Raw genomic sequence first — 14,190 nt, 5'->3', positions numbered from 1 at the left:
TTCAAACTTACTTGGTTCTCCTGTCAAATTTTAACATCACAGTGCTTGTATGTGCACCACGTGCATTATTCCCACTGCCCTGAGCAGAAGACAGTGAAGGTTGCTCACTTTGGCATTGCAAAGTGCTGAGCACTCTTGGCTCGTGTTGACTTCTCTGACAGTGGAGGGTAAGCAAGGATTATGGCTCATAGTCAAAGCTTGTTTGCCATGTACTACGCTGAATAGAAAGATGCTGTGAAGAATGAGCCTGAACATGTTCCTATCTGTTCTACTGTAACTTAGCACGTTATCTTTCTACTTTCTGAATGGCTTGTGTTCACTTAGGATTGCATCTTGTGATGAAATTAGCATTGGGTAGAAATACACTTCTTTCTGTCATCTTGTAATTTCTTGTTTTTCAGTTTGATTCAGTGAAACTGAACTTTTAGTTTGTGTGGCATAAAAATATTCATAGACATACCAATTCATTTCCAGTAAAATGCCCAGGTAGTTCTGACACATCATGTCCTCTTTTCTGAGTGAGCAGGACGTGGATTCCTGCGGGCTCCCTCATGTTTGAGCACTGTGTAAAAATAGCAGCTTCTGAGGTTACAGTCACTGTCAGATTATTGACAGGGGGATGGGAAGGTTTGGAATCTTGATTCAAAATACAAGGGAAAAAACCATACGTCACAGAACAAGTGGTTTTGCCCATATTTGCAAGAAGAGTGCAATATTTCACCTGAGACAAGGTCTAAAATTACGCTTTCCCCTGTTGGGTGAGGCCCCACTGAGAAGGAGCCACTTTAGCAAAGCACCAGTGTTTAGTTTGTTCCTTAACATCTCCTATGAAGCATTTGATTGTAAAATGAAAGCAATCCATCCTTTCAAATTTAGTTTTTAATATTTATTTGGCAGATCTGACCTCACAAGGGGGCCCAATACCCCGAGCAGCCACCCTTGCTGCTGTGTGACCAAGGAATAACACTGGAGTGAGCTGTGAAAGCAGCTTCTTGCTTCCATCTTCTCTGCAGGATGTGCGTTGGTTGTTGCCAAGTGCAAACACTGGTGTGTTTTCCCACATTTGGATTGCTTTTAGGCAGCAAATTGTTGCAGATGCAAAGTACAGTTTTTGAAAATATGCTAATATTCAGGTAAAATTGGCGTTCTTATGGTTGCTAAGAGCCTGTATTGAAACCCTATTCCACCCCAACTGCAGAATTGCTAGCGTCAGATAGCTTACGCGTTATATATCCTGTATATTACAAAGATTTGCTTGAAGCTCAGGATTTAACAAGCATAACACAGAAGGACTTTTGTACAAAGCTTGAAGAGTTAGTCCTTGGCCTTTGGCCAGGAATAAAGAATGCTTGCCCTTGTGCCATTTTGTCCTGTGCCGCTCCAGTTCTGGCAGCGGTTCTGCTTCAGTGTAATTGTTGGCACTGAAGCTCAGCTGAACCCTGAATGGCCTCTTCCTGCAAGCAAGCAGGGGCGCAGAGGTCCGAGACGGCATCAAAACTTCATATTGATCAACTGTAATAGAGGACTCTATTATGAGAACTCTTCATATCAGAGCCAAGCAAATTGACTACGGCGATGCAGTAGTAAAGTACTAAAAAAAGCCATAAAGAGTGTGAAGTAATTTACGGTTTTTCCATGGGATAATGGAGGGGCTAAAAGAATAAGAGAACAAACAGTTCCTGTTTTGGACAGTCGCTGTTTCGGCTATCTATCTGCAGTTGTTGTTGATCTCTCCTTCCTATCTGTGCTAAGTAGTAGTAGAGTTTTTCATTCTCGTCTGGATCAGACACAGAGCATAGTCACAGCTTTGAGTGATAAAGTGTTTTTTATTGTTTGCAAAGGCTTGCTTACTCTTCTTTATTCTGCTTACTGTTCTTTAAAAAAAAAACTTTCCCATTTCATTGAGGCAGATTTGGAAGTCAAACCAGAAACTTCAGACTCTACTACGATGGAAAGCACTTTGTTGGGGAGAAACGTTTTGAGTCCATCCATGACCTGGTGACAGATGGATTGATTACTCTTTATATTGAAACGAAGGCAGCTGAATACATTGCCAAGATGACAATAAATCCAATTTATGAACACATAGGATATACAACTTTAAACAGAGAGCCAGCACACAAAAAACATATGCCAGCCCTGAGAGATGAACATGATGGCAAAGAGTCTACAGGAGAGGATGAGGTAGCAGAAAAGAGGGTAAGCAATTGTTAACCCACAATCTTTTTTTCTGTTAGACTTTTTATTTTGTACTTTTAACCCTCCCCCTCTACTATAAAGTGCGAAAGGCATCTTGTAGATATTTAGTCTACATATTTATTTCCAGTATTGCATTAATAGTCATATTTAAACTGGTTATAGGGTTTTTTAATGGTAACTTTTTCTTATTGCAAACTTCTATGATTTGGAGGTTACTTATTTATCATTGTGAGGTTCCTTTCTTCAGGTTTTTTCAGTTATAGGTGTTACTGTTAAGTCACTCCTTTATTTCAAATGGGCTAAGAATATTTCATCTTAAAATTGTTTACAGTGGCTAAGACAACTGCCCTTTGGTCAAAAATTATATTTCTTAATATATTCAGCATTCCCCAAACAAATGCATTCCATAATCTATTCAGCAGTCTGCATACAATGACAGTAAAGCTGTCCACGTTATAAATAAGCCTGTTCATTAAGACGATAAAATGTTAAAACATTTCACTTGGCTAAGTACAGTCCGTCAGAAGCTGACAGTGCTATTTTTGGCCTCAGCCAGACTTATGAAGAAGGATTGCTCTCTTCAGAGAGTTGCAGTATCAGCTGAGAACTAACTGTGTCCTGGATTATAAAAGAAAAACGAACAACAAAGAAGTCTTAGAACCGGTGAAAATAGAAAAATTAAAGGAGGTTGGGAATATATCAGGCAGACAAAGCAGCTGCCTGAAACTTCATTTGTGTGACAGAGACTAAACTTAAAAAGGAAACATAATGTAAATTCCACCATGTTAAACGAAATACTTTGTTTATTGAAAAGCTGACATATGAAAGTCTTTCTAAAGTGTATTTTTACATACGTGTAGGTGTTAATGCATGTATAATAGTCTGATATGCTCCCTGATTTCACAACCTTCAGAATTACATTAGGAGTATCTAATACACTCATAGTGCTTAGAAGAAATGCTATCCTTAGTTGGGATCATCTGTTTGTCTTTCCAATCAGAAATATGTCTGTGATTTCAGTTTTTCTTGAGGTGGAGGAAAGGTCTCGCTGACAATTTCCAACACACATGACTATTACAGCGAAACTAAGCTCCGTGCAGAGTCCACAGAGAGAGGAGGCTCATAGCTTTGGTCCTTCAAATACTTCTCCGTCAGAGTCTGTCATCCTGCACTGAATTACTGAGAGATAAAGCACCCAGCTTAGCTCTAAGTATGAATCTTCGCTGTTATCAGATCGTTTTGGCAAAAGAAATACTGGTGGGCATCTTGATGCTAGCTGACCGTGTTAAATAGCCAATTTCTTACCTGTTAGGTACCAGTAGTAGAGGGGTGAGTTACCAGCTCCAGTTCCTGACAGCCACTGACTTGCAGTGTGCTGTTTCAAAAGGATTTTTTTACATGTTATCATAAAGAGCTCATTATAATGCAAAGCCTGGGTAAAAATCTTCTGTAAGAGTTCTGGAAGTCACTGCTCTGGTTTTGTGTGGTAAAATTAACTCTTCCTGCATTTAGCAACTTTCAAGTGACAACTCCTGTTCTGTCACAACATTTTTTAGACTGATGAAAAAGTTTTCATAGTAAAGGGATTTCAGTGATTATTATTGAAGAATGCTGTTTTTTTCCATAGATTACATGGTGTTATGTCAGGCTTATCAACAAGGTATGCCTATTGTTTTGAAACATTTTTCATGAAATAGCTCAAGAACTATTAACTATTTCTCACAGACTGAAATTTTAAGTGAAAAACCTTTAGACAGGTTAGTCATGTAATTGCAACATCTCACCCCATTTGTCTGGAAGTTACAGGCAACTAAAATGGCTTCATCTGCAACATGGTTCAACAGCAGTGGTATTTACTGGCCTGAAGCCCAATTTTTGAGCCTTTTCTTTTTATATCTTGGAACCATGTTGATGTGGACACATTGAGGCACACAGACATCACAGTTGTCATGGTTTAACCCCAACCAGCAACTAAACCCCACACAGCCGCTCGCTCGCTCCCCACTCAGTGGGATGGGGGAGAGAATCAGAAGAGTAAAAGTGAGAAAACTTGTGGGCTAAGATAAAGACAGTTTAATAGGTAAAGCAAAAGCCACGCACACAAGCAAAGCAAAACAAAGAATTCATTCCCCACTTCCCATGGGCAGGCAGGTGTTCAGCTATCCCCAGGAAAGCAGGGCTCCATCATGCGTAATGGTTGCTTGGGAAGACAAACACCATCACTCTGAACATCTCCCCTTCCTCCTCCTCCTCCTTCCCCCAGCTTTATATGCTGAGCATGATGTCATATGGTATGGAATATCCCTTTGGTCATTGGGGTCAGCTGTCCCAGCTGTGTCCCCTCCCAACTCCTTGTGCACCCCCAGCCTACTTGCTGGTGGGGTGGGGTGAGGAGCAGAAGAGGCCTTGGCTCTGTGTAAACACTGCTAAGCAGTAACTAAAACATCCCTGTATTATCAATAGTTTTCATCACAAACCCAAAACATAGCCCCATACTAGCTGCTGTGAAGAAAATTAATGCCATCCCAGACAAAACCAGCAGAACAGTACAGTTAAATGTGGAGATTTCACACATTCTCATTTTCAAGTCATTTTCCAGTTGGGATTACTACCTGTGGCTGCATGGGGAAGGCACAGCGTGATACTTTTTACTGTGGAGTGGCACACAGGTGACATCTTTGCTGCCTTTACACCTTTCAGGGCCTTTGCTGGATGATGACACAGAGTCCTGAGTGTCGCTTCATCCAGCAAATCTCTAAGAGGAATAAGGCATTCAACCCCATGACCAACACCCGATCCCAGTAGCAACTGGGATCGTTTGGAACAAGCCCCAGCATCCAGCTAAGGCTTGCCAAATCCTTTCTCCCTCCTCTGAGAGTCACAGGATGTGGGGAGCATGGGAAGGGGGAGAGATATGGTGGTGGCCTCGCCGAATGTCTCATGGGGGCTGGTGGCTGTGTGCAGTGTAGGAGTGGTGGGGAGAGGAGACCTCGGAGGGCTTTCCCACGTGTCTCCCATCGCTGCCTGGGGGACTCAACTACTTGCTGACCCACTAAAGCTGTCACTTTGACAGCCTGGGAGAACTGTTCCAGGTTCAGTGGGGTGAACATAACTGACTGGCTGGAGAACTGTACAGGTGGGTGACTGAATCACATCTGGTGGTTAATTTTATAAAAAAAAAAATAAATCATGAGATATATACTTTTTTGACAAATAATTTGCATTTAAAGCATGAGTACTGGATGACAGGAAATATTTCTCTGGCTTTTTTAAAAGCCTACCTACTATAAAAAGTTAACATGCTAGCACGAGGAACAATGGAGAGATTACATCTCCACTTAAACAGAAGACCCAATCTCTGCTAGTTTATAAGCTTTCTTTGGTGAAATAGTAATAATGCAATAAGAAAAATATACATATCCTCTGCTACATTGCTCAGAAGGTCATTTTACTCTCTTTGTGCAGGCTCCTGCTTCTTACTGAAATTTACTTCAAAACTTCAATTAATAGTAACAACGTAGTATTTACCTTATTATGAATCATTTAACCATGATATAAGGAAGCTTTCTTATAGGAAATTTATAAATAGATCAAGTAGTTTTTCTTTCTCTTTGGTGGGAGGGATGGCAGAGTGATTCCTGTTGTCCAATATAAAGAGAGTATCACTGAATCGATATTGGCAATTCTAACAAAGAACACAAAGAAAATTGTCCCAAAATCCAACAAGAAAACAACATTGTCTTATGATCCAAACAGCAAAGTCTGCGTGCTACAACATTAGCCCATTAGCCTCATGGTGAGGATGAAAATTTCTGCAGGGTACAGTATTCGGTAATTAATGCATCTTTATCAGTTTTATACTGTAGCCACGCAGCTTCTCCCAACGCTGTGTGCTTCCTCCTCCATAACGAAAGGAAGAAGTCTGGGTCTTGAATATTGATCATCCTGAGCCCAAATACATTCCCAGATTTGCAGACTCTGAGGCTGTTCAGATCCGAATCTAAACTTTGTGCCTGCAACTGCTGCCCAGTCCTGTGTGGGTGGTGTATGAAAGATAAATCCTTCAGAAGAAGGAGAGGAGAAACATAGGCTCTGACTTGGGAACAGCTGGTGGGAATGTAGTTTCGCTTTCTGCCGTAAAATCAAGTGGAGGAAATTGAGCAGCCAGAGAACACACCTCAAACTTGAGAATGAAATATTAAAGAGCACTTCACCTTGTCTTGAATTTGTTGTGGGGCAGTAGCAGGGAATGCCACAGATTTGTGTTAGATGCCTCCCAGCGTGCACTAATAATGCTTTATTTGTTCCCCACTCTTTTCAGCAATTAATTTATAGTAGAAGAATTCAGCATGTGTTGGGTGACTTGTCACACGCAACACATTAAAAATGAGCCTTAGTAAAGGGGAAGGATTTAAAGACCATAAAGGATGAGAAGACAAAAATTATGCAATCATTAGATGAGGATTGTAAGACACAAATCACAATACTTCTAAGTACCGAGTCCTGCAAGAGACCATATTGTTGTGTGATTTAAGATGCAGTTTTTAATAGGAAAAGCATGAGAATATAATCTACTGCGCAGCATGTGCTTCACTGATTACGAAAAGGAATTTGACTGCTTACCATATACAAGTATGTATTAAAAATTAAAATTCCTGGTTAATGATTTATTATTTTCATAACCTATGAAAGAATTAATAAATAGTCAGAGATAACTGGAGGAGTGGAGATTGAGAACAGGAGGGTGCTTGTCATGCTCGAATGCCCTGAATAGATATTTTAGCTGCAGTGCTAAAAACGTAATGCTGGTTCCCAAAACAGTCTGCAGATTGTTCAGAACTCAATTGTGCAGCCATCGTGGTCTGTGTGTTAAGAGAGGGCTAAGATTCATTTGAAAGAGGGCTTCCCATGTGGATTCAGTCTGTATGGCCTAGTGTGGAAGTGGAAATAATACCCAGTATCACAAGATTTACTATTCCTCCCGTGCCTTGAATACTGATGGATCTCTGAATATTCTGCACTCTCAAAGGTAATTATGGCCTTGGAGCAGATGACTTGATTCAGTTAAATGCCTTATAAAAATGGGAGCTCTCAGAAATTAATAAATACCTAGATACATATATCAAAGTCCTTTTGACAGCCCTGCAAAACATGAATTTTTTTTCATTTTGACATGCTTTTGAGATATTAATCTAAGAACTTTTATGAGTGATTTATTCAAGATTTAATATTTGTTATGAGAAAATGAAATAATTAGTTATGAGTTATCCCATCTTTCAGAATGAAGTGCTGAGGTTAATGTTAGGATAGCAACTGAATCACGTTTATTCATGTTTACTTTGGTGATAAGTGCTATTTCTTCAAGAAACGTCAGTGGCTGCAAATCAATTAAAGACCTTTTCTAGACCATACAACATTCAGTTCAATTCTTACAGATGGAAAGAATTGAGAGTCGGTTTGTGGCAGCAGTCACCCAACAAAAGCACTCTTTTGTCCTATTTTTTAATGACCTTAGTGGTGATACCATTTTTTCCTCCATAGTGATGAAGGCTGATTGTCTGCAACCCTGTGCAAGGGAACCTGGAAATGTAAATCTGTGTCATTTTAGTAGGAAACATGCCTTTAAGCCTGCCTCCAAAGATAATCCAGATCACAAAGTTAATTGCAATCTCTGTGTACCTTTCTAATGGATTCATAACAGCCTTCACATACAAAATCGAGGGTCATACTTGTGGGTGTTTGCAGAGGGACCAGTCTCACTTTCCAACCTTGAACTGACACTGATATTTTCATTAATCACACTATTACTTTTCTACTTTTGCTCTCAGTCAAATCTGTTAGTAAGATCTGCTTAAAACCTTCCTTCACCAAGGCTTATTTTATCTTCAGTGGAAGGGCATCAGAAAATTTAGCTGGGAAGTTACAGTAGGCTGTCATAGAAGTGTAAACCCCCTTAGCAAGGTTTGTGATGGAGGAAGACAGCTTTGAACAACGCTGTTTGGTGCCCAGTAATGCCAATGCTGGAACTAGTAGGAACTAAAAAGACGACGAGGTCTTAATCAGGGAAGAAACTGTGCTTTGAGAGTGAAGCAGTCTTGAGGCTGGAAGTTGTTTGAATATTTCTGTTTACTTGAATTAATTTTATGAGAAAAGATGGGTGCGTAATGTATAAAACTCTAGACAAGCCATACCTATAGCAAGGGTAGTGGCGAAGCAATAATGTTTTTAAAAGTACAACTGATCGATGTTTACCTTAAAGTACATTTAAAGACACAGGAGACTGAGCACTGAAGAATCCCATGAGTTAACTTGAGGAGATTGTCAACCCTTTTCTCACAAATGTTCCTTTCTAGTCCCTGCGCGGGTGTCCATGACAATCACTCTGTAAGTTTAATGTAATTTATAAATAAAACATAACTCTGTGGAAGGCAAAAACTTCTATTTATTTCTTCTGGGTTTAGCCCATCTTTCAGCAGAGACTTCAAAGCACAGACAATTTTGTCGATACGAAGAAAGTTCTTAGCAGGATGAAAGACAAGCCTACTTTTTAGGTAGCTGCTCCAGCGTATTGGAATGTCGTGCTCTGCAGAGATTTCCCCAGTCTTCCTCATCTTCCCTTTCTGTGCCATTAGCATTATTGGCGGTAGAGATCTAGTGCCATACATGTCACTATATATGGCACATACAGTTCAAACTAAGACTGCAAATGGTTATGATGCCTTTTTATAAGCATATATGTTTTTAACTTAACTATATGTTTATTAAGACCCAAGAAAGGAGAGCTTAATTGCACGTGCTGTCCAGTGTGCAGGCATCAGCACAAAGACAATTCTTTTCTCCAAACTGCAGGGTGCTTTTTCTACTCATAATCACCGAGAGTAACCTAAGCCCTTATTTATGTTCAGTGTGGCAGTAAAATTGATACACTAAAAAGATTATATAAACTGATCTTGTTTTAGGATTCAGAGCTTCCAAATGAAGCATAAACTTTGCTAATTTAATCCTCAGGTCACAGAATATCTAGTTTTTCTCTTGTCAGTATCTTGTGCTTATAAAGGATAAATTAGCAAGCCAGACTTGTTTTTTTAAGGGTTTCTATCTGGACCTGTAGCTCGGCTCCAATGCTAAACACAGTCCCATAGCTCTCCTGTTTTTCCCAGACCGAATTCTTTCTTCTTCTCTCCTTGCCAGCTCTGGTCGGTGCTCAGCCGTGCTCTATTAGTTCCTGCGGGTTACAGATGGCATCCCAGCTGACTCCAGTTAGCCTCGCAGGACCTGGCCTGCCCGCATCCCTGTGCCTCCAAAGCACATTAATGGAATGCTTGCACAATAACGTCTGGGATTAATGTGAAGCGAAAGCCGAGTGCTTGTGTTGGTAGCCTGTTTGCGTGTCGCTGGTCTGGTATTACAAGGTCCAGAACAAATAAGGCTCCACAAACTTCTGACCATGAGTGGCGGCTTAGGTCAGGTTGCATTTCAAATGCACAACGCGCCTCCCGTCGTGATGCTGCTCCTGTAGAGAGGTTTCCTCCATTCTGTAGGTAAGCACAGTTGAGGGTCAGCATCACGCTTCAGCTTTCTGTCACGGGTACGAGTCACCCAGCTGCTCACTGAGATGACTTTTCATGTTACTTTCTGCTTTTTGATATAACTGTGGCTCTTTTACGATCTGACATGTGAGATGTGTACACAAAGATACAGTCTTCAGAAAGTCCAGCGTCTAATTGCACTGAGACAGGCAGCTGCCATGTGAAATCGCGGGGTCTGGTCTCTCAACCTCATAGACCAGACCCTCAGCAAAAGCGTGGGGAGTAATTGCCCTCAGTGTATGTATGCCCTGTGCCTGATCGAGCCTTTGTAAAATGTCTAGCGTACATAACTGTTAAGAAGGCTATAAAGCTGTACAGTTGCTCTGCAGTTAAATCTGAAGAATACTGGTTGTGTTGTTACTGATGAAATTGAAATGGAACCATTAGCAATGAATAAGCTATTATTCTTTTTCTGTGTTTCTCGGTGTTGTGAGGTAAGTCAGTGTGAAGCCTCCACCAGCAGTTCCTTCCAGGGTTTCTAATGCTTGGTGGTTCGGATCGGGTTACGTTTTTAATGCCCTTCAGAAAGGACTATATAGCCTTAGCTTCTCTCACGTGTACTGGCAGAAGTTTCCTTCCTTTTTAACTGGGATAGGCTAGCGCAGGAAGGATCGGAGGGAGGGAGGAAGGAATCTCCCTTAGCTCTTGAAAAGCCAGAGAATAGCTTTCTTTGGGCACTCTTCAGGACGAGAGAGATTTTTCCCATCCTGGAGGACCTCAGTAGACAGGACACAGAAATACAGAAGTCCAGCTCAACCTCTGATGAGCAATGGAGAGCTGTCATGGCTTCAGTCCTAACACGCTCTAGGAGTCTGCTGCATACCTTCCCTAGGGGCCTTACACTTGAGGTTTCCAAAAAGCCTGGCTAGATGTATAGGGGAAGCCTCATAGCCATATATACGGAAATTACAATAATCTTTTTTTTCCCCCCAAAGCTGTGGTTTTCCTTGACTTTTTATGCCTTCTCAGAACAGAATAATCCATGCAGTGGCCACAGAAAGGAGCAGGTGGGTCTCTTCAGAGCAGTCTCTAAAGCAGGCATCTGGTTGTCATTTATCGCTTATGCAAAGAGCTTCCTGGACGGTGAGGGACTGCGGTGGATTGCTAGCTGGCAGCTCCCTCGTTTGTTGTTCTCTCTCCTTAGCTGTGTGAGTTTTGGGTCTTTTTTTTTTTTTTTTTTAAACTCCTCCTCCCATCTGGCATCTCCTAATTATTTTCTATTACTAATCACTTCTACAGGAAACAGACTGGACTGTTGAATTAAGAGCCCTATAAAAGGATAATTTTGTTATTTACAAGTTTCTTACCTCACTTAGACTTTATAACGTGACACTGTATAGCTGGTAATAATCACCTTGGGCTACGCTTGTGTCTAATCTCATAAACTAGGCAGGGTCAGGTCTGGTCAGTGGTTGAACATGAGAGTCCCAAGGAAAAGCTGGGGCCAGGAAGTGGGGTTGGTAGCACTTTGGCTGTGAACTAATATCCAACATGTCTTGTGTTTTATACCCTCTGCAACTCTGCGCAGCCTGCGTAAATCTGTGCTTAGAGTCTGACTACCAGGGATTTTCTCCACTTACCTCTATCGTTATTCAGATAAGCTCCTTTTTCTCCTTACTGTTTGCAGTGTGGCAGGGGGGTGTTTTTTATTTAGATGGGAGGGGGGAAAGCATTTTACGTTGGTCGCTGTTTAAATGCTCACAAGTACAAATACATGCCGTTTGGCTTCTGTACAAAGATGGAAAGGACATGGAGCTGTGGTGGTCTGGTGTGTCGCCCCCCATTCGGTTAGAGAATCCCCTGATCGGCAGGCACATGTGCTCCACTCATAATTGCCCATTCATAACTGGTTACCAAACCCTTAAGACCCACGAAGAGTGAAATGCTTGTTTTAGAAGTGGTAGCAGAAAGAGAAGTAGTTAAAGGTGCCTAGATGAAGTATTAGACTGTGAAAGAAAAAAAGAACAACCATTTATCCTGTGGTTAATGCCACAGAAGCTGAGCTGTTCTAGCCCTTGTTTCTTTCCTTTTAATCTTTCACAAGAGAAGAGATATTTTCAGATACAACTTTCCATGCTTAGATTTAGTCTCTAGCTGAATGTTTTTCTTTTCTGAGTTTGAACAAAGTAAGGAGAGCGGTTTCGTTACTAAGCTCAATAAACTGCTTGCTCTTATTACTTCAAACCTGTCACACTCGTCATCAGCGAAGACAGCAACTCTTGACAGTTTTGCAAAGTCTTTCTTTCATCATTAACTTTTAGAACATTAAACTTTTCCATATTTAACCTTTTTTCTGCATGGCATCAGCAGTTAGAAACAGTGTTGCTTCTGGCATTCATTGTTCCTGCAGTCCTAATGTTTAAGCAAGGTAAGAATCCTCACGCTGAAAAATCTGATTCTCAGTTGATGAACAGTTGTTGCTCTAATCCTCGTCACCTTAGTATTGATATTCCCTACATCACATCCATGCTACTTCTAAGATAACTACAGGAAGATGTGTTTCTAATAGTGAAGTTCATATCGTAATGCACTTGGACTATATTGCTTTTTAGTGGGGATTATTACTGCATTTGGTTAGAGCTAAAGCAGTTTGAAATAGTTTGCCTAAGGAACATTAGAGCTAGTATCCTGAAGTATAATGTTCTCTATTAAACGTTAGTAATATGTGTATGTGATTTAGTTTGGGGTTTTTTTTAAGATTTCCAATTTGTGAATTAGATGAGTAACAGTTAGAGGCAAGCAGCTTTTCCCCTTCCTGAGAGAAGAGTGGAGGAATACTGGGACAATATGAAAGGCTGTATTCCCAATTTCCATTTTGCATGTAATGGTGAAATATTTTAAAAGCTCTGTGCTTTATATCATGTATCAAATACTTTATTGGCTGAAGATTTCTGATGATTTTACATTGCTGGAAAAGTCTTGAAGCATTTTTACCGAAGTTAATATGATAGTGAATTACATTTGCATTCAGGCATTTCTGTGAATTGGCTGATGATTAGAGTAACGATGTGTTTAATACAAATGCACAAAAATTGCAAAAAGTGTTGTGTGTTGTTATCTTTCACAGAACTTGAAGTGCTCAGGCTCTTAAGCGACAGCTTCTCCTTCGCTCCAGCCTCCAAATCCTTGCAAGCGTTTGTCGCAGCGCTGCAGCCTGGTGCCTGGCAGCTGCCAATCACCTTGGTCACACGCTGGGGTTCACGAGATACTGAGACTCACTGCTCAGCAAGTTGATAATGCTGAGAGCTTACTGGATAATTCTTTTTATGGGCCTTATGGGGTCATTCTCTTGGGCTATTTTTATTATTGAGAATTCAAACAACCTCAGTGGTAGAAATCTTATGAGCAGTGTCACTTAAAGTGCCACTTGATGGTGGCAATACAAATAAAAAATTGCCCTGTAAGATGAGATGAAAAAGTGATTAAGAAAGAAGAAAGCAGTTGTGCTGGCTAAACATTTTCTTCGTTGCCAGTGAAGTTAAGAAATGGAACTATACTCCAAACTTAGTCTTTTAGCTTCAATGTGCCCTGTGCTCAAAAGCTTCTATCCAAAGATCATATGCCTCTGAAATCCCAAATGTCAGATATTTGAGTTACTGATTGGAACCTAGGAGTAGTGTGTTTCAACTGAAAGTAGATATCAACTAAACATTATGTTGCAAGAAACCAGACACTTGCTGGGGAAAAAAAAACCAAACCAAAACCAAACCAAACCAACCCCCGCAAAGTCCCTCCTGTGTAACAGAAGTTGTATAACCTGTCCACATGCCAATGCCTGCTTCTCCCCCAAAAGGTAAATAATCTGTGTAGCCCAAATTTATGATGGGGAGTTGCATTGCCAGCCCCATCATTCAAAACGATTCAGTTTTCAAATCAAGACATTATTTAAATTTGTTTCAAAGATGCTGGATTTGACCACTTGAGATGATGGTTTCTTGAGTGCCTGTCTCAGGTAAGAATTTTTAAGTTATAGCTTCCTCTAGGGAAATGGGATGCTTTCTGCCCTTATATGAAAATTTTCATGATAGAGGCATTTTTTAAAATGTTAATTAAGAAACTACGAGGGAATAAATAGGAAAGACGAACCATATGTGGAAAAGGAGAAATGAGAAAATTGGAAGGCTGGTCAAGAGAATGTAAAATGAGCCTTTTCTGAGAATGTCATCAGGGATTGGAATATTTTATGGGTGGCAATAAACTGATAATTTGATAATAACTGTTAATTTGACTTTGGGAGCAGAGTATAATTCCACTGCCAATTCCACTCTGGTTTCATTCATTGCAGGTTTCAAATCAGTCCTGACTTAAATAGAGATTTATGCAAGGATAGTGGGAGCCCACGAGAGACTCATTTGAAGGATGATCAGCCTACCTCATTTCTGAGTCTGCCTAATTGCATTGT

At 40.6% G+C, this 14,190-nt stretch overlaps 1 protein-coding gene across 2 annotated transcripts in view; it reads left to right on the top strand.

Annotated features, from left to right (window-relative positions):
- The window catches only part of CHN1 (chimerin 1), a 103,998-nt gene that overhangs the window by 49,919 nt on the left and 39,889 nt on the right, over positions 1-14,190 (top strand). For both annotated transcript variants that reach the window (XM_054829766.1, XM_054829767.1), the window contains exon 7: positions 1,911-2,199. In XM_054829766.1, the coding sequence (XP_054685741.1) occupies positions 1,911-2,199 (289 nt within the window). The remainder of the gene's footprint in view (positions 1-1,910; positions 2,200-14,190) is intronic.

The sequence above is a fragment of the Grus americana genome, chromosome 6, assembly GCF_028858705.1.
Source record: "Grus americana isolate bGruAme1 chromosome 6, bGruAme1.mat, whole genome shotgun sequence".
Lineage (NCBI taxonomy): Eukaryota > Metazoa > Chordata > Aves > Gruiformes > Gruidae > Grus > Grus americana.
The sequence above is the reverse complement of the archived record's forward strand: the minus strand, read 5'-3'. Positions and strand labels throughout refer to the sequence as shown.